The following is an 18,211-nucleotide window of genomic DNA, read 5'->3' as shown; positions in this document are numbered from 1 at the left end:
CAAGCTCCTCACGCTGGCTCATTGGCTGCTATTATGTGTTGTCCTCGCATTATTGTTAAACTACCGAAATAGGTTAATGTAAAACAGACTTTAGAGGATCCGGAGAAGCTCACGGCTGTATCAAGCTAACATGGAGGCCAGAAAATACCTTACAATTATATCCTATCTACTGAGGGCCAGCCTGTTGTTACCCTACCAGGTGAGACATGGTGATCATATATCATTATGGATCATGATCGCTAGTTAGGAAGAGCACCAGATTGTGTGGACCTGGTCTAACAACTATTGTAGGCTCAGAAATAATCTCGTATGGAAGTTTATTTGCATAGAAGTAATTTATTGCCGATATTTTACAGGGTATTTATCACGAGTTCAGATCTCAGAGGCTGAGACAGAGGGGGCAAATATATATTTAAACATACATATGGCCAGGGAATGTATAGGTAATTGTACGGGTATGAAGGGGACATTTTACCTGTTTTAACAGGAGAATGACCCCTCCATCCTATGTACAGGCAGAAAATATGAGGCCTGTGGATCTATATAGGACCTTCCAGAAGAATTGAGGGAATTTTTTTTTAGACTTTATAATACAGTAAACCTGTAATAAGTGAATGTTGTTCCGTAATGTTTATTTCATTTTTATGGTTTACAGACCTCAGTTGGAGTCAGCCAAAATGGTAAGTCATCTTTTACTTTACTAATGTAGAGAAATATGTGCCAAAAAAACTGCTTTTACACTGGCCGATTATCGGGCAGACGAGCGTTCATATAACGCTCGTTCCTGATAATTGCGCTGTGTAAACAGAGGAACGATCAGCAGATGAACGAGCAAATGCTCGATCATCTGCTGATATTATCGTTTTAAAAAAGTAATATATTATCGTTGTCGGCAGCACATCTTGGTGTGTAAACAGGGAGACGCGCTGCCGACATGATAATAAGGGATGGGGACGAGCGATCGGAGTAACGACCGCTCGTCCCCATCCATAGCTCCGTGTGACAGGAGCAAATGAGCACCGATCAACGAGCTGTCTCATTGATCGGCGCTCGCTGCATCAGCCAAAATCAGCCGGTGTAATAGGGCCATTAAACAGTACACAAATGACAGTGCCAAATAGAGCCCAAAAAAGGCTGAATAAAAATGGCATGCAATATCCCAAATAATATCAAATATATTACAGTTACAAGTTTCCAAATAATTCTGCCATACAGTGCCCAAACAACACTTATAACATTATCAGCCATACAGTCGATAAATATTGAAACACTTATATCAGTACCCATAAAATACTGCCTGACACTGTGCCCATACAATAAAGACAGCCACAGTGCCCATGTTATAGTGCTTTACCCAATACATGTTCAGTAATGCCAGACACAGGGTCCACATAATTATGCTGGTCATAGTGTCCTTATAATAGTCCCAGATACAGTGCCCACATAATTAGGCCAGCGATAGTGCTCGTGCAATTATGCTAGTCAAAGTGTCAAAATAATAGTATCGACACAGGTCCCATTTAATAGAAAACAGATGAAAATGAAAGACATCCTCCAGATCTGTTCTCAGGAACTGCATTTTTACAGGAAGTATACTAGAAAGTTGGGACGGGCTCAGAGTGATCTAGGCCCCTGAGCATTAAAGGTCAAGGGCCCCTTACCAACCACTTGAGCCATGACACACTTGGTTAATAAACTGCATCTGAGCATCACTTGCATTTTTTTTAGGACCTGCACTTAAAAGTTAATCAAACTTTTTAAAAACTTTTGACATATCATAGTGCCATTCAGAAGCTTAGATTGGTAAGGGTCCGAGCACTGGGACCTCCACCGATTGCTAAAACGAAGTACCAATCGAAAAGCAGAGTGAGCGGTGTATGCGCTCAATGGAAAGTCTATGAGTCCGTATACTGCTCACTCAGAAACAAAGCAGCACAGCGCTCAACTGAGTGCTTCTGCTCTCTTTGTTTTAGCGATCGCTGGGGGTCTCAGTGCTCTAACCCATCACCGATCAAAACTTCTGACATGTCACTATGACATGTCAAAAGTTTTTTAAAAGTTTTGTTACCCTTTAAACATTTAGGAGTGTTGTGGATGCCTGAGCGATGTAACAATAGGGAGTGCCTAGGTTCACATTGCATCTGGGCACTTGTGTCTAAGGGGGCCCAATGGCCACTCTGTTCTATTAAAGGACAGCAGTACTATAAATAGCACTTAATGGTTGGTGGGCCATAAAACTTGCCCAAGAGCCCAGGAGCTAAGTTACACCTCTGACTCTGGCACTGCCCTAATGCCCTAATGCCCAAAGGTCAGTCGGCCCTGGAACAATGTTAGAGCAAGTTATGCGCTCTGTAAACCTATGACTACATCATCTTAGAGAGCTTCTTTAAGAACCTTTATGGATAGATCTAAGTTCTGCTGTCCACCATATTCATGTTCTACCTGTTCTACACACGGGTGGTTATTGACTGACCACTGCTTGTTCCACACACCTTCAAGAACCTGTTTAATTGTGTCTCACATGTGGATCGCATGCCATATTTGTTTTTGCAGGAGCTGAGGAGATGGAAGAGGATATCTTCAGTAAAATTTCTAAACAGAACAAAGGTAATGACAATAAACTATGAACACCAGAGCCATCAAATCCTACAAGGACAGAATTGGTCCAAAACAAATTTCAGACGAGAAGGAAAACAAAAGAGCCTTAAAACATTGTTTATCTACCTATACCCCAGAATCAGGGAGTAGGTGGTTGGTTGATCTAGACCATCTCCATTTTATGGGATTTATGTGATATGGATATATCAAACAAACATAGTATTCACTGTTTTATAGTTTCCCTGTATGACTTAGTACAAGAACAATGACCTGTATTTAGTGAGGCTCACCCTACAAGTGGAGAAGCATAACTGCAGGTCTTGGCTTGGTTGGATAGCTTAGCTTGAGGCATATGGAGCAATCTCCAAGTTGTAATGATAGACTATTTATATTGCACTTATATTTAGAGTTGTCTTGTAATGTACAGGTAGCAAGAAGCTCATCCGTCATGGAGACATAGCTGTACGACTCAGCCGCAGTGCCCTGAGCTGCCCGGGTCAAGCCTGCTTCTGGCCAAAATCCAGCTCTGGAGTCGTCATTGTTCCCTACGTATTGTCTTCTGATTACTGTAAGCTGAATTCCAATAAAGTTCAATGTCATGTAAATTATTGGTGATGTCTGTGACCATATAATGGTCACAACTCATGTTTAGTCTTCAAGGGTGTATGCCCCATAGGAGTAGCCCAGACAACTGTTATGGGGCCTGAGGAGAAGGGGAGGTCCAGCTTCGGTTGATGCGGTCCCCTGACCCATTGGGGTGTGGACACATGTGGACCCCCCGCCCACTGGCAATACAATGATAGAAGACATGAAAGGAGAGAGATCAAGGGTTACAATATCCCTTTTTCTGAATGAAAAGGAAGGGGCAAATTGGGCATGACCCAGTGAAAAAAGGGGTCTGTGTGGGGATGCTCACGTTAATTCTGAAGAATTGTACTGAATTTTTGTTAAACTATAAATAGTGTATGTGATAGATAATGGATAGACAGATTAATAGACAGATAGATTTATATAAGATAGATAGATGGATGGATGGATGGATGGATGGATGGATGGATAGATGGATAGATGGAGAGATGGAGAGATGGATAGATGGATAGATGGATAGATGGATAGATAGATAGATAGATAGATAGATAGATAGATAGATAGATAGATAGATGGATGGATGGATAGATAGATAGATAGATAGATAGATAGATAGATAGATAGATAGATAGATAGATAGATAGATAGATAGATAGATAGATAGATAGATAGATAGATAGATAGATAGATAGATAGATATTAGATAGATAGATATTAGATAGATAGATAGATAGATAGATAGATAGATAGATAGATAGATAGATAGATAGATAGATAGATAGATAGATAGATAGATAGATAGATAGATAGATAGATAGATAGATAAGAGATAGATAGATAGATAGATAGATAGATAGATAGATAGATAGATAGATAGATAGATAGATAGATAGATAGATAGATAGATAGATAGATAGATAGATAGATAGATGATAGATAATGAGATAGATATGAGATAGATAGATAGATAGATAGATAGATAGATAGATAGATAGATAGATAGATAGATAGATAGATAGATAGATAGATAGATATGAGATAGATAGATAGATAGATAGATAGATAGATAGATAGATAGATAGATAGATAGATAGATAGATAGATAGATAGATAGATAGATAGATAGATAGATAGATAGATAGATAGAAACCTAACTCTAGCTTTCTATTTTCTAATGTTCCTCGTTTAGCGTCCACTGACTCTGCAGTCATCCATTCAGCCATTCAGGAATATACTTCTCTAACTTGTATTCGTTTTGCGGAGAGGAAAAAAGAGACAGATTATATCCAGATCCGCTCTGTTGATGGGTAAGTGTGTTATATTTAGGTCTATGGGATTATGGGTCTGTAGAGCATGCTCCTCTCACACAGGTGTCAGATATTTTGGAATTTATGGAAATTTTTGAAAAACGGCGGTGAACCTTTTCGGAAAGGGGAACTTTCCAATCTATGTTTATTTTTACAAGGGAACTAATATACATTTTTATAATGACATAAGAGTGTGTAATCATATATTTTCCTATTACTTAGTTGGCCTATAGAAATGACACTAATATAACAAATGGATCTGTAAACGAGATTACCGTAATGCTTTGGTATGCAAATAAAACATGACGCAAATTATTTGTGTGTTGATGTACAATGTGAATAGGTTCGTTTTCCCATTTCTCTGTCTCATTCGTTCTTTTTTTTTTGTCCAGTTTCATGAGGTCGATCCTTCTACCTTTGCTTCTTTTTTGAAATCTCACACCTTGAAGTTGAGGTCGGGAAGTAAATCAAAAAGGTGTAGGGGGGAGGGGTACTTATAGTAGAGCCATTGAACACAATTCCAAATTTGTGCTGAGCATATGGTCACAAGTTGCCCAATGGGGTTATTATAGAAAAAAAACGAAACAATGGAGTCAGGGAAAGGTAGAAAATATACAGTAATAGTTGGACAACTTTGAAAACTTTTTGGAATTCCCATCTTTCTTCTCCTTTTTTTTCTGGAAATAGTTTATTAATTGTAAGGGTGTAGATGACTGGGCCATGGCCTGCAGACGCTAGCTCCGCGCATAGTCTTTCCCTCATTCATGTGAAGACAGGTCCCCAGTTCAGCATAAAGAGCTAATCGGAAGGACAGACTGCTACGCCAGGTGGGCCAGTTGGGTACAAACAGGGCCCAGCTTGTCTGGGTGACTCCCAAAAAATGGAAAGAATATTTTTAGAAGAATACAAATAGCTATTACACCAGATAATGTAGTATTTTTGTGGGACTTCATAGGTGCTGGATAGACCTTTGCTACTTTCTACATTTCCTTTTTCATCCATCTTTATCACTCATAACCCCCCCCCCCCTCTCTCTCTTTATCTCTCTATTTCTTTCCATTTCTCTTTAGAATTTTTTCTATCTATAGATAGGCAGAAAGACCACTGACGATACAGGTGCTCCTTCAGATGCTGGTCCTATCTGGGCAGGAATGGAGGACCTCAGGATCTCTCTTTACTCAACCCGGGCTGTATATCCAAAGGGATTGTACAACATGAACTCAATCATGTCCTAGGATTTGTCCATGAACACACGAGGAGTGACCGTGACACCTATGTGGACATTAATTGGGCATATATATCTAACGGTAACTTGGGAAGGATCTTCATCTATACACTTTAAATGTAAATGTTAGCTGAGAGATACAGACAGATACCCCTGTATATATACATTTATAATGTTTTATAGTTTCCTAGTGAAAAACCTGGAGCAGTTCTCCATAACAACCAGACTCCATCAGGACCAACTGGTTCCTACGGGTGACTACACCACTTTTTGAACTTAAGGCCCCTTGAGTGTGGGTAGTATCAACCATACATTCAGGGCCATGACAAGAGGTTGGCTGAGAAGATGGCCAACTAATGCGCCATTGAGGTGGGGGGTGCAAATTACAGATCCAAAAATACTCTGCGTTTTAGATTTTTTTCGACAACCAATAGGACACTGTAACCAAACTTCTGATAGCGTAAGTCCTAGGGTCCAATGAGTGCTTCTTTAGGGCAGGATCACACACTCAGTTTTGATTCAGTTTTTGGCCAAACACAAAAGAAAGGAGATTCATACGTCCTTTCTTTATATCGCGTGTATATAAGCTGGTTGAGAACAGAGAGAAGAAATAGGCGCTACATAGGGTGAGCACGTCAGATTAGCAATGGCTTTCTCTGTTAGGTATAGTAAACGGAGGCTCACCTTTAGGGGTTGTGCATGGATGCAACACTATTGCGGTGGTTGTTTAGGAAGGATGCTGCCGGTGCCGTAATCCCTAGAGCGTCAGGTGCCAACCTCACACGGGAGTAAATGCAGGTAGATGAAAACAATGGGAACCAGGTGGGATCCACTGTCAAAAAGAGACATCATCCAGGCGAAATACTTCCACGAGTCTAACATGTTTTTTGGAAAAAATATAATTTATTGTCTAAAACAATAGATCATGATAAAATGTACATAAAAAAAGAGAGAGGGTCTCTTGAGGTACAACGCGTTTCGGGGAAACAGAACCCCTTCATCAAGTAAAACAGAACCCCTTTATCAAGTAAACACGAGACAATGAAGCGTCACTTCATTGGCTCATGTTTACTTGATAAAGGAGTTCTGTTTCCCAGAAACACATTGTACCTCAAGAGACCCTCTCTCTTTTTTATGTACATTTTATCATGATCTTTTGTTTTAGACAATAAATTATATTTTTCCCAAAAATCGTGTTAGACTCGTGGAAGTATTGCGCCTGGATGGTGTCTCTTTTTCACAGTGGATCCCACCTGGTTCCCAAGGGTTTTATCTACCTTTCTTTATATGTGACCTTTTTGGATACACTACTGGATTTGGCTCCAAAAACTGTGTGTGTGATCCTGGCCTTTAATAAATGTTGTCCATCCAACAATAATTATTATAGGAGCTCAGTTACTGTAAGCTGTTAGGGGTGTGTTTTGACAAGTTCATTGACTGTTTCCAGTAACAAACAGCAGAATTGTGAATACAGCTCTGGAGTATAATACAGGATGTAACTTATGATTAGTACAAGATAAGTAATGCAATGCATATTCAAAGTTACTGAATTTTTTATATAGATTATAAATAAACTGTAAAATGTTATTCAAAGGTAAAACTACACTTAAAAATTTATGTATATGCAGCCTACACAAGCAACTTTGAGAAGTCCCAACCAGAATCCAATAACCTGGCCTTGCAGTATGATTACACGTCTGTGATGCACTATGGAAAGTAAGTGCCAATTGAACTATATATGTTAATTTGAAACTAACACTCTTAAAAAAAAAAAAGTTAATTTTTGCATGATATGTTCCGAATCAACCTGAGGACCCCACCGGCCCTTGTGCCTTGAGAGAATTGATTCTGACCAAGGCAAAATCGATGCGATAGTTCTGTTATAAGGATTTATACAAAAAAATACATTGTGGAGATTTATTAAAATTAGGGCAAAAATGGAGGCGTTGTACCTATTGACCAATCAGATTCGAGCTCTTATTTTTCCCGAAGCGGTTTAAGAAATTAAAGCTGCAATCTGATCGGTTGCTTTAAATAACTTCTTCGCTTCTCCTTTGCACTAGATTTGATAAATCTCCCCCATTGTGTATAAAAGAATACCTACTAAAACGTTCATTTGTTGTTTTCATTTGGCTAGATTTGCCTTCACCAATGTCCCCGGACAACCCACAATAATGCCAAAGCCGGATGCCACTGTGCCTATAGGGCAGAGATACGGACTGAGCAGCCTGGACCTCATAAAGATAAATCGTCTTTATCAGTGTGGTAAGAAATGGGTTACAGTGAGATGACAGTAAAACAGTCTGCTCTCACTTGTAGCTACCCCTTCCCACCCCTCCCCTACAGAGACACAGAACCAGGAACTGAATCTTTGCAATGTGGCTCTTCAACTTCAAACGAGTGCTGCGCCCCAAATATTGCACCAAGAGCTTTAAGCCCTACAAAAGCTCTACTCTGGTTGCGCTATAGTTTCCGCCCATAAAAACGGAAACCTTACGGAACAGAGACAAACAGAAACCATTAGTAACGGAAGCATTACCATTGAAATCAATGGTAATAAAAAACGGAAGCTATGGTTTCCGTTTGCCTTTCCGTTGATGGGTTCCTCCGACAGAAAGGTCTGACTGAACCAATCAATAGAACCCCCGACGCTGATATGAACACACCCTTAAACGGTCTGGTCTGGGGGTCTATATTAAGAAAACTCTGGTCTGTGGTCTGCATTTATTTAGGGGTTCTGGTGTCTGTATTTAGAGGGTCTGGCCTGGTGTCTGCATTTATTTAGGGGTTTGAATATAATTAAATATGCATTACTGCTTTACAATAGGGAGGTTCTTAGCGCACATTTTGATCAAATTGTGTGAGCCCACCTGCCACGACAAGGCAACCTCTGTAAGGTGGGAACCTACGCTGCACATACACCCAGAACTGGGACTAAGCCTACATATATATCTGGGGATGGTAGGAACCAGCATCAAACTAATTAAAATCACCCAGGGCAGAATGGGAGGAGTGCAAGATCAAAAAATGGAGGCAGTCACTAACCCCACATATATGAATCACATAAACACAACAAAAGATTGAACAGCACATTCCAACAAAATGAAACAAAACGTGTATACAGGTGCAAGAACGCCTGTGACTGCAAATTCATACAGTACACAAGAAATGGCGACAGCACACTGCGAACACTAATGCCACCCAAACCACTAAATATAAATAAATATGCAATACTGCTAAATCTACTTACAATAGGGAATATATATATTCATTTTAAAAAGCCACTTTATATTCCACATCTCAGAATCACCCTGATGTCCCTTCTCAAAAGTTGGCAAGTATAAGTAAGTGTTATCATGGGGACATAGTGTAATAGGACGGGTTTGTTTGACAAACTAAAGCGTCTTATTGATGTGATATGAAGGGGTTACATTCTCTTACTAGACAGCAATGAGATGTAAGAGAGATTCATTACTTTGCCTTGATGTGTAATGTATATATGTTCTTACTTGTCCATGTCTGGCCATATGGTGTCATGATCAGTTTGCGTCCTTCTGCTTATCAGTTGCATTTCTGTATTACCCATTCATGGTCAGTGTACATTGTTTATGTCCTTATACTTATCAGTTTGTTTTGCTAAATTTATGTACATTGCTTTGCTCCTTATCCATTCATGGTCCTTTGTACTTATCTTGCTATACACAGTACTGGAAGCCCCCACCCAAATTTAGCCTAAAGGCCCAGGGTATGTTGTATCTGCTAAGCCTTAGGGCTCATTCAGACGAGCTTGTATATCATCCGTGTGACGGCCGTTAATACAACAGTCCTCACACGGACTCATGTATTTCAATGGGACCGTTCACACGACCGTTGTTTCAGCGGAGCGTGTGAAGGATCTGTGAAAAAATAGGACATGTCCTATTTCCTGCGTGTTGCACATCCCTCCATAGACTCTAGTCTATGGAGGATCCGTGACAACGAGTCCCAATTGGGTGCACCTCCGACATGAAAAACTGCAGTTTTTCACGTCCGAGGTTAGCTATGCTCGTCTGAATGAAGCCTAAAGGTGATATTACACGGCCCGACGTGGGCCGTGTAAACGAGCGCCGATCGGCAAGACAGCTCGTTGATCGGCGCTCGTTTGCTCCTGTCACAAGGAGCTAGCATGGGGACGAGCACTCGTTACTACGATCGCTCATCCCCATACATTTGCATCATGTCGGCAGCACGTCCCCTTGTTCACACACTGAGATGTGCTGCTGACTAAGATAATAGTTTTGACATTTAAATCCATACAATCAGCCGATGTACGAGCATTTGCTCGTTCATCGGCTGATCGTTGCCTGGTTTACACAGGTCAATTATCAGTAACGAGCTTTCTACGAACGCTCATTTGCCGATAATTGGCCGGTGTAAAAGGGCCTTTATCTGGGACCATGAACTGGATAGGCGGCCAGTAACCGTTTAGTCATCATCGACAGAAATGGGTGCATAATATACAACAGGGTTCCCCATGTCATTGTAGTAAAACGACTCGTCATTTGCTGTCTCGTAATCATTCTATGACCATCATAAATATCAAACTATTACACATAGGTAGAAGCGCTATTCTCATCGGTGACACTTAGGGCATTGCTGTTTATACAATTTCCTCGTTTATTCTTTTATCCAGACTTCTATAATATCACAATCATCTCTACATCTTTTCTTTACTTGTTTTTTTTTTTATCTTAGATGTGTGTAGTTTTCTTCTCTGTGAACTTTCTGGAACATTTTATTCTGCATCACTGAATAGACCGGACTGTGTATGGCTCATTCGTACCCCAGCCAACAAGGTATTTTATGGTCAATGCCCCATGGGTCTCAAGCGGTCAGACATTATAGGTACTATTACGTCGCCTGACATGGGCCGATTAAACGAGCGCCGATCGACCAGACGGCTCGTTGATCGGCGCTCGTTTGCTCCTTTCACATAGAGCAATTGCAATTGTGTTTGCTCATTCATCGGCTGATCAGTGCCCTGATTACACCGGGCAATGATATGAACGCTCGTTTGCTCGATTATTTGGCCTGTGTAATAGGGCCTTTATTAGATATTTTGTCAATCTTGGCACAACCCCTTTAATATGTATGGGACTTTTATGTATCATACAGTATGACTAGCTTTTATACCCGGCGTTGCTCGGGAGGTTGACTTACGGTATAGATAGAGTAAAAGCTCACTATTTAAATACCCAATTATGTATTGTAAGGCCCCATGTAAACGACCGTAGAATTCATCCGTAATTACGGACCCCTGCACTTCTATTGCCCATGGACACCTTCCTGTATATTTACAGGAAGGTGTCCGTGCCGTAGAAAGGCTCCGCAAAAGATAAAACATGTCCTGTTTTTGCTTTTTACGGACCGTGCTCTCATACTTTATATGGGAGCACGACCCGCATAATAATTAGAGAGTATTAAAAGTTAACTTACCTGCTTCTTCCTCCAGTCCGGCCTCCCGGGATAACGTTTCATCCCATGTGACCGCTGCGGCCAATCACAGGCCAATCACAGGCTGCAGCGGTCACATGGACAGCCGCGTCATCCAGGGAAGTCGGCTTGGATGTCAAGAGGGACGCGTCACCAAGACAACGGTACATATGAACTTCTTTTACTTTCAATCGGTGTGGAAACTCTACCCGAAAGGGCTGCCCCTTCTCTCTTTCCAGCACTGATAGAGAGAAGGGGCTGCCGATTAGTGCAGAGAAAACGGGTCCGTAAGTACGGGTGGAATACTGGTGACACCGGACACAATGTTATTGGAAGCACCATTAAATATCCTTAACACTGTGATCACATGATCAAATTTTTTTTATTCCCTTTAGGAAATAAAAGTCCTAAGCCAGTGCTCCTAGACTAAACTACGAAGTGGTGGATGAGGGGTGGGGACTTCTGATTCATGCCCATTTGGCATCATTTTTCCTCGCTACTCATCTTTACCATTAGTCCCTCCATCACTCATTGCTTCTCCATGCATTTTAGTCCCTCAATAGCTCATTTCTTCTCCATGCATTTTAGTCCCTCAATTATACGAGACAGGACAACTGTCCTGCCTCTGTGTAAAGCCGCTGTGGCCAACATCGTAGTGCTGGCAATTCAGCGAGGAATTATGTACGTTGCAGCCAATTATGGGCTGCCACGTCATCAATAGGGGCGGAGCCTGTCAGTGCAATCCGTTACCTGGGGAACGCGTGTCCAATCAAAAATACCTATTCCCTGATTTTAAACCAATGAAAAAATCAGGCTTCAAACAAACAAACTTTCTAAAATATATATAAGATAGGATACCAACTGATTAGTATTAGTCCTTCTCAGATTGATATACGGTTAACTTAAAATAATCATTGAAATGCAAGGAGATTGGTATCGGATTATCATATTGACACCTGGGAGAATAGATCAAATGTGATTTTCTTCCATATTTTTAGGTGATTCTGCAGTTTCATTCCTTCAATACTTTTCCAACCTGCTCCACGGATTCCATGATAGTTTACGATGGAGCCAGCAAGTCGTCCCCAGTGCTCCTGAATACAACATGTAGGACTGGAGATCCTCCACCAGTGGTGTCCACCGGAAGCCTAATGTTAGTGGAATTTTGGAGAAACGAGAAGACAAGTTTCTCCGCCTCATATCACACAGGTAGAGCCTTTCCTGAGCTGTGGTAGCAATAGAAGATAAAGTATGCTATGAGCACCCTATTACGGATTCATGTGATATTGATCATGAATGAGGCCTTATTGAAAGTCTACCGTTTTCTGTGTGCGGTTTATTCAATTATTATTTTTATCTCTTAAGTGGTTTGTGGTGGAACTTTCACAGCTGTAAATGGAAGAGTGACGTCTCCAGGATTTCCCACCAAGTATTTTCCATCTACGGACTGTAAATGGTCCATCGTGGCTCCTCCTGGGTACAAGGTGAGAATGAAATGAGCTGCAGAAGTATTAAAATGGTTTTCTGGAGCAATGGTCCTTAAAGGGAACACAGTGTATTTCATGCTGGACTCCCCTTCTGTATTGCATCAACAGTATACACCTTCAGCTTTTCTGTAGTTCAGTAGGTATAGTGTCATTTTTTAATACACTCTATGATATAATTTGGTCCCTGAAGGGGGTGTAAAGATAGCAGTCGAATCCGGTCCCTAATGTCTGAGGGGCCCAATGTAACCTCAGTCACCTGTAATTCTTACCTGTAATCATGATGCCTAATGTCACTGCTGTCTCTTTTGTCGGTTTCTGATTAATAAAATATCTGACAGAATATGCTTGCATAGCCACAATCCAGGAATGCCCCGGGTGACAACTCCAGATCTGCTTACTCCAGTGCATTCTACTATTGTCACCCAACTCCTCCAGGCTACTTCCTGTTCACTGATGATGTAAGACTACTGCCAAGCCATTATCTCTGCTCTTCCTTGCAAAGGGCTGAAGTTTGCTTATTGCCTGTGACATGCATGCTGCTGCACACTGCACAATCTGCGGCCTCTCCTGTGTATTTTTCTAAACCTTAGGCTTGCATCTGTGGCTGTCAATTGCTCACAATTTGGAATGATCTACATAACTATAGCTTCTGACAGATGTCATCTGGCCACATCTCCCCACGTGTTGCCTGTTCATGACATCATGGCACATAGTTACCAGAGCTACTGCCTGTAGTAATTTAGACAATTGAGATGGCGGACAGAACCTGGATTACTCTCTTTTAAAAAGCAAGTTAGGGGTGGAATGGGACGGGAAGAATAGAAGAACATTGTTATATTGTTAGCTATATTAAGGGGTGGTGGCAATGATTTTAATTTGTCTGCTGGAGTTTCCCTTTAAATTTTCTGGTAAAACAGGAAATATGAATAATTCACCTTTAAATACAAAATATAAAGCACATATGATTGTGTACTTTGCTCTTTTAACAATTTTTTGCACTTGTACTTTGTATAAATTTTAATAACTTTATATCCCCCCTTTAGGTGCAGCTCAGCTTCACCTCTTTTGCCCTGGAGCTGTCCCGTAAATGTATCTATGATTACCTCTCCATCCGGCACGGCTCTCACATTAACACCTCAGTGTCGGCAAAGTTTTGTGGATCCAACAAGATGCCAACACTAGTGTCTGCCGGGAACTGGGTGCTGCTAGAGTTTCATACTGATAGATCAGTGCAGAGCACTGGGTTCCAGGTCAAGTACACTTGGGGTAAGTCTGATATACCCTGGGGCTAAGGCATCATGTGCACGACCGTTTCCATTTTGAGGAACGCAAAACACGGATCCTAGTGGCTTCTGTGTGCTGTCCCTTTTTTTTTTTTTTTGCAGACCCATACACTGGAATGGGTGGGACAAACCGCAAATACAAACAAAAATAGGACCTGGTTTATCAATTGCGGGATGGACACACGGATCCATAAAAAAAAAACGGATGTGTGCATGGACCCCATAGGAATGAATGGTTCAGTGTGCTATCCGTAAAAAAAATTAATAGGACACTGAAGAAAACAACGGTCATGTGCATGAGCCCTTAGAATAACATATCACAAGTGTCACAATACAGGAAGAATATACTGTATACAGTGACCGATGTAGCAGAGCTAAATTTGCCTTTTTAGCTGTATTACTTGTTTGGGAAATCCACTGAATGTAGTGCAGCCAGAAATGTTATATCTAACTTACTTATTTGGGATCTTTCACTTTCTCTCTAACTCTGCTGGGCGGTCAGACTTTTTCGGGTGCAGAGACTGAACACTGCTTGCTCTGACCAACAAGTTGTCTCCCACACTTCTGCGCTGCTCCCCTCTCACAGCAGGAGTCTCACATACAGGCTGAATTAGACAGATTGCAGCTGCACCTCCTTCCTCCCCTTCCCTCTCCTTTTATGTCTTTACTTACTGTGCTGCTGAGGAGAAACTTTTTACTAACTAAGGAGGTTACTGAATATTTACAGAGACGTTGCAGGTGGGGAAAATGGGCCCGTACACCGCTACATCGGCTTAACGGAAAAAGACTAACAGAAACGAATCGGCTCATCGCTCACTCTAGCGCTTCTGCCGCTTAATTTTAGCGATTGGTGGGGGTCTCAGTGCTCGGACCCCCACCAATCAAAACTTCAGACATGTCACTATGACATGTCTGAAGTTTGTTGAACGTTTAGTTACCCTTTAAGATATTCCACCTGAGCTGCAATACCAGACATAACCTATGGACAGGTGTGGTGTTATTTTTTAGAAGAAAGCAGCCATGTTTTGTGTAGCCAAAGTTTGGATATACCACAGACCTTAGCGCTGCAGTTAAGATGCAAGCAGGGAGCCATTACTTGTCCTTAAAACTTTACTTATGGTTTGCTTTTTCTTTCTAGTGGTCTGAGCCAAGAGTGGAGACCTGATATCTATGGATTTGCCTGTGTGGATGGTGGAAGACAAGTGCTCAAGTCATTGTATTTCTAATAAAACCACGTGAATGATTTCCCAAGGGTTGTTATGGGCTTGTTTTTCCTTTACCATTACATTACTCATGGCATTTTCCCCTCGTAATTATAAATTACATAGGTTTAGTCTGTGGCAGACTCTCTAATGCATATTTTTTTCCTTTTGAAGGAAGCATCTAGGAGCCCTAGCTATTCCAAAAACTGGACAGCCTGGTCCTGGTGGAAAATTGCCCCCCCCCCCCCCCAATAAAATCCAAATTAAAAATTGTGACAATTCGGACGGTCCTGGGTCTAGACTCAGCAGCGCTGTTGCCTGTCAGTTGTCCTGGCGATCACATGCCGATTTAACTATTGTATACAATAAACGCTTAATGAGGCAGTAACAGTCCCTCTACTATGTGACCGCCGAGCACCTGACCTGCGGATGCACAGAGATTAATGTGCATTCCAGAGCGCTGTATTGCTAAGGAATAAAGCCCCTCAATGGCTATTTTATTGATGAGCAATCACAAAGGAGTTAAAAATCTTCTACCGTTTTGTGTATACAGAGCCTATGCTGATCTATGTGTCTCCATGGTATACAGAGCCTATGCTGATCTATGTGTCTCCATGGTATCAGACTACACACAAACCCTGTGTAATCGGATTTTGCAGTCATACTATTTTCCATCTGTCCACTATTTATTGTAGATGCATTGAAACAAAAAATTAAAAAAAATGGATACAAAATTATACAAGGCCTTTAATAAAATTAAAGAGGCTCTGTCACCAGATTTTGCAACCCCTATCTGCTATTGCAGCAGATCGGCGCTGCAATGTAGATTACAGTAACGTTTTTATTTTTAAAAAACGAGCATTTTTGGCCAAGTTATGACCATTTTTGTATTTATGCAAATGAGGCTTGCAAAAGTACAACTGGGCGTGTTTAAAAGTAAAAGTCCAAGTGGGCGTGTATTATGTGCGCACATCGGGGCGTTTTTAATACTTTTACTAGCTGGGCGCTCTGACGAGAAGTATCATCCACTTCTCTTCAGAACGCCCAGCTTCTGCCAGATCACGCTGTGACGTCACTCACAGGTCCTGCATCGTGTCAGACGAGCGAGGACACATCGGCACCAGAGGCTACAGATGATTCTGCAGCATCAGCGTTTGCAGGTAAGTAGCTACATCGACTTACCTGCAAACGCCGATGCTGCTGCAGAATCATCTGTAGCCTCTGGTGCCGATGTGTCCTCGCTCGTCCGACACGATGCAGGACCTGTGAGTGACGTCACAGCGTGATCTCTCGAGAACACGGCTGTGTCTGCACTGCCAGAAGCTGGGCGTTCTGAAGAGAAGTGGATGATACTTCTCGTCAGAGCGCCCAGCTAGTAAAAGTATTAAAAACGCCCCGATGTACGCACATAATACACGCCCAGATGTACGCACATAATACACGCCCACTTGGACTTTTACTTTTAAACACGCCCAGTTGGACTTTTGCAAGCCTCATTTGAATAACTACAAAAATGGTCATAACTTGGCCAAAAATGCTCATTTTTAAAAAATAAAAACGTTACTGTAATCTACATTGCAGCGCCGATCTGCTGCAATAGCAGATAGGGGTTGCAAAATCTGGTGACAGAGCCTCTTTAAGCTTCACAAAGTGCAAAATGCATTTATTATATCAAATGATAGGCACAAAAATACACAAAGATAGCATTTTGATGACTCTTGAGGGATATAACCCGGTCTCTGTTCGGCATTTTATGTCAGTTTTGTATCACTGTTTCATGACAGGCAGCAAGACTCTGGTAGGTGGGGTTAGGCCTGCGTTCACACTTGCATTTAAAAAGAAACATATGCTATTAGTTTCTTTAGGTCTTATTAGTCAAAACTGTCTACCAGAAAAACAGGCCTTGTTGCCCCCGGCAACCAATCAGAGCTCAGCTTTCATTATTCGAAAGGTGTTTAAGACATGAAACCTGAGCTCTGATTGGTTGCTATGGACAACAAGGCCTGATTTTCTGTTTTTCAAATTTCTGGCACAGAAACATAGCAAAATATGGAGTTCAGGTGATGGTCATATTTATGAAGCCCCTGCGCCACGTTTTCTGACACATTCAAACGTTTTGGGAAAGGTAGAGGGGGCTCCAGTCATGCCAAGCATTTTTGCCATTTGTGATTTTTTTACACCAGAAAACTGGCGTAGAAAAGTTAATAAATTCCCCCCCTTTGTGTCTACAGTGAATTATACACTTGGCAGACCTATTAATTCTGTCCTAAATCTAGACAGGATAAAACAAGGCCTGACAGACTGAAACTGCGCCAAATTTATCACACTGGAACACGCTGTATGACAAATTTGGTGCAACTCGCCAGACACCTCTCGGCTGGCGCATTTTACGACCCATCTTAGTTTCGCCACCTTTTTTAAGGCACTTTTCAAAACTGTCAAGAAAAGTGCAAAAAGAGTCTAAAACGCATAATACATTTGGCGCCCGCCATGTAATCGTTTTTGCTGGCTATATCCGTTAGTCCCATAGTCCTTGAATGGAGCCGTAGTGCGCACATGTAACCACCTTCCATTCCCTAGTCCTCGGTATCGAAGGGACCACCAGCGTTCATACATCACCCATCCATAAGAAATGTTTATCATGGGCCAACCCCTTTAACTACTAAGGTTACATGCACACATTGCGCAATTTGGTGCAGAAAATCGGAATTAAAACCGCAGGTAAATACAGGTAATTCCGCAGGTAAATTCCATACCTAATTGTATGTTTTTTGATACGTTTTTACATGTGGTTTTTACATGTTGATGCAAAGATAGGTGCGTTTTTATGCTGCGGATTTTTGTACATTTTCTTTTAAATCTAGTCAGATACAATTCGCAAGCGGAATCGCAAGATATATTGACATGTTGCGGATTTTAAAATACGCACTGCAGGTCAAATTACGTGCAGAAAAAAACCGCAACGTGTAGATGAGATCTCATCTACTTTGCTGGTACTGTATAATGCTGCAGATTTGCCGCACGGATATACTGGCGGCAAATCCAGACG

The 18,211-nt window shown here is 41.4% G+C and overlaps 1 protein-coding gene across 1 annotated transcript; it reads left to right on the top strand.

Moving 5' to 3' along the window:
- Positions 1-130: 130 nt before the first annotated feature.
- Positions 131-15,189, top strand: LOC142660411 (astacin-like metalloendopeptidase). Its single transcript, XM_075837028.1, has 13 exons — positions 131-209; positions 663-680; positions 2,554-2,607; positions 3,026-3,166; positions 4,376-4,493; positions 5,622-5,800; positions 7,347-7,434; positions 7,856-7,983; positions 10,453-10,553; positions 12,189-12,399; positions 12,556-12,674; positions 13,721-13,943; positions 15,099-15,189. The coding sequence occupies exons 1-13, from the start codon at positions 131-133 to the stop codon at positions 15,104-15,106; spliced, it is 1,467 nt and encodes a 488-aa protein (XP_075693143.1). The 3' UTR covers positions 15,107-15,189.
- Positions 15,190-18,211: the final 3,022 nt, after the last annotated feature.

Source organism: Rhinoderma darwinii, chromosome 9, assembly GCF_050947455.1.
Source record: "Rhinoderma darwinii isolate aRhiDar2 chromosome 9, aRhiDar2.hap1, whole genome shotgun sequence".
Classification (NCBI taxonomy): Eukaryota; Metazoa; Chordata; class Amphibia; order Anura; family Rhinodermatidae; genus Rhinoderma; species Rhinoderma darwinii.
This window is presented reverse-complemented; position numbering and strand designations above follow the sequence as displayed.

Coding starts and splice junctions, on each gene's coding strand:
- LOC142660411 (XM_075837028.1), top strand. CDS start 131: ATGGAGGCCAGAAAATACCTTACAATTATATCCTATCTACTGAGGGCC. Junction 7,984..10,452: donor AAATCGTCTTTATCAGTGTG/GTAAGAAATGGG, acceptor TTTTTATCTTAG/ATGTGTGTAGTTTTCTTCTC. Junction 12,675..13,720: donor TGGCTCCTCCTGGGTACAAG/GTGAGAATGAAA, acceptor TCCCCCCTTTAG/GTGCAGCTCAGCTTCACCTC.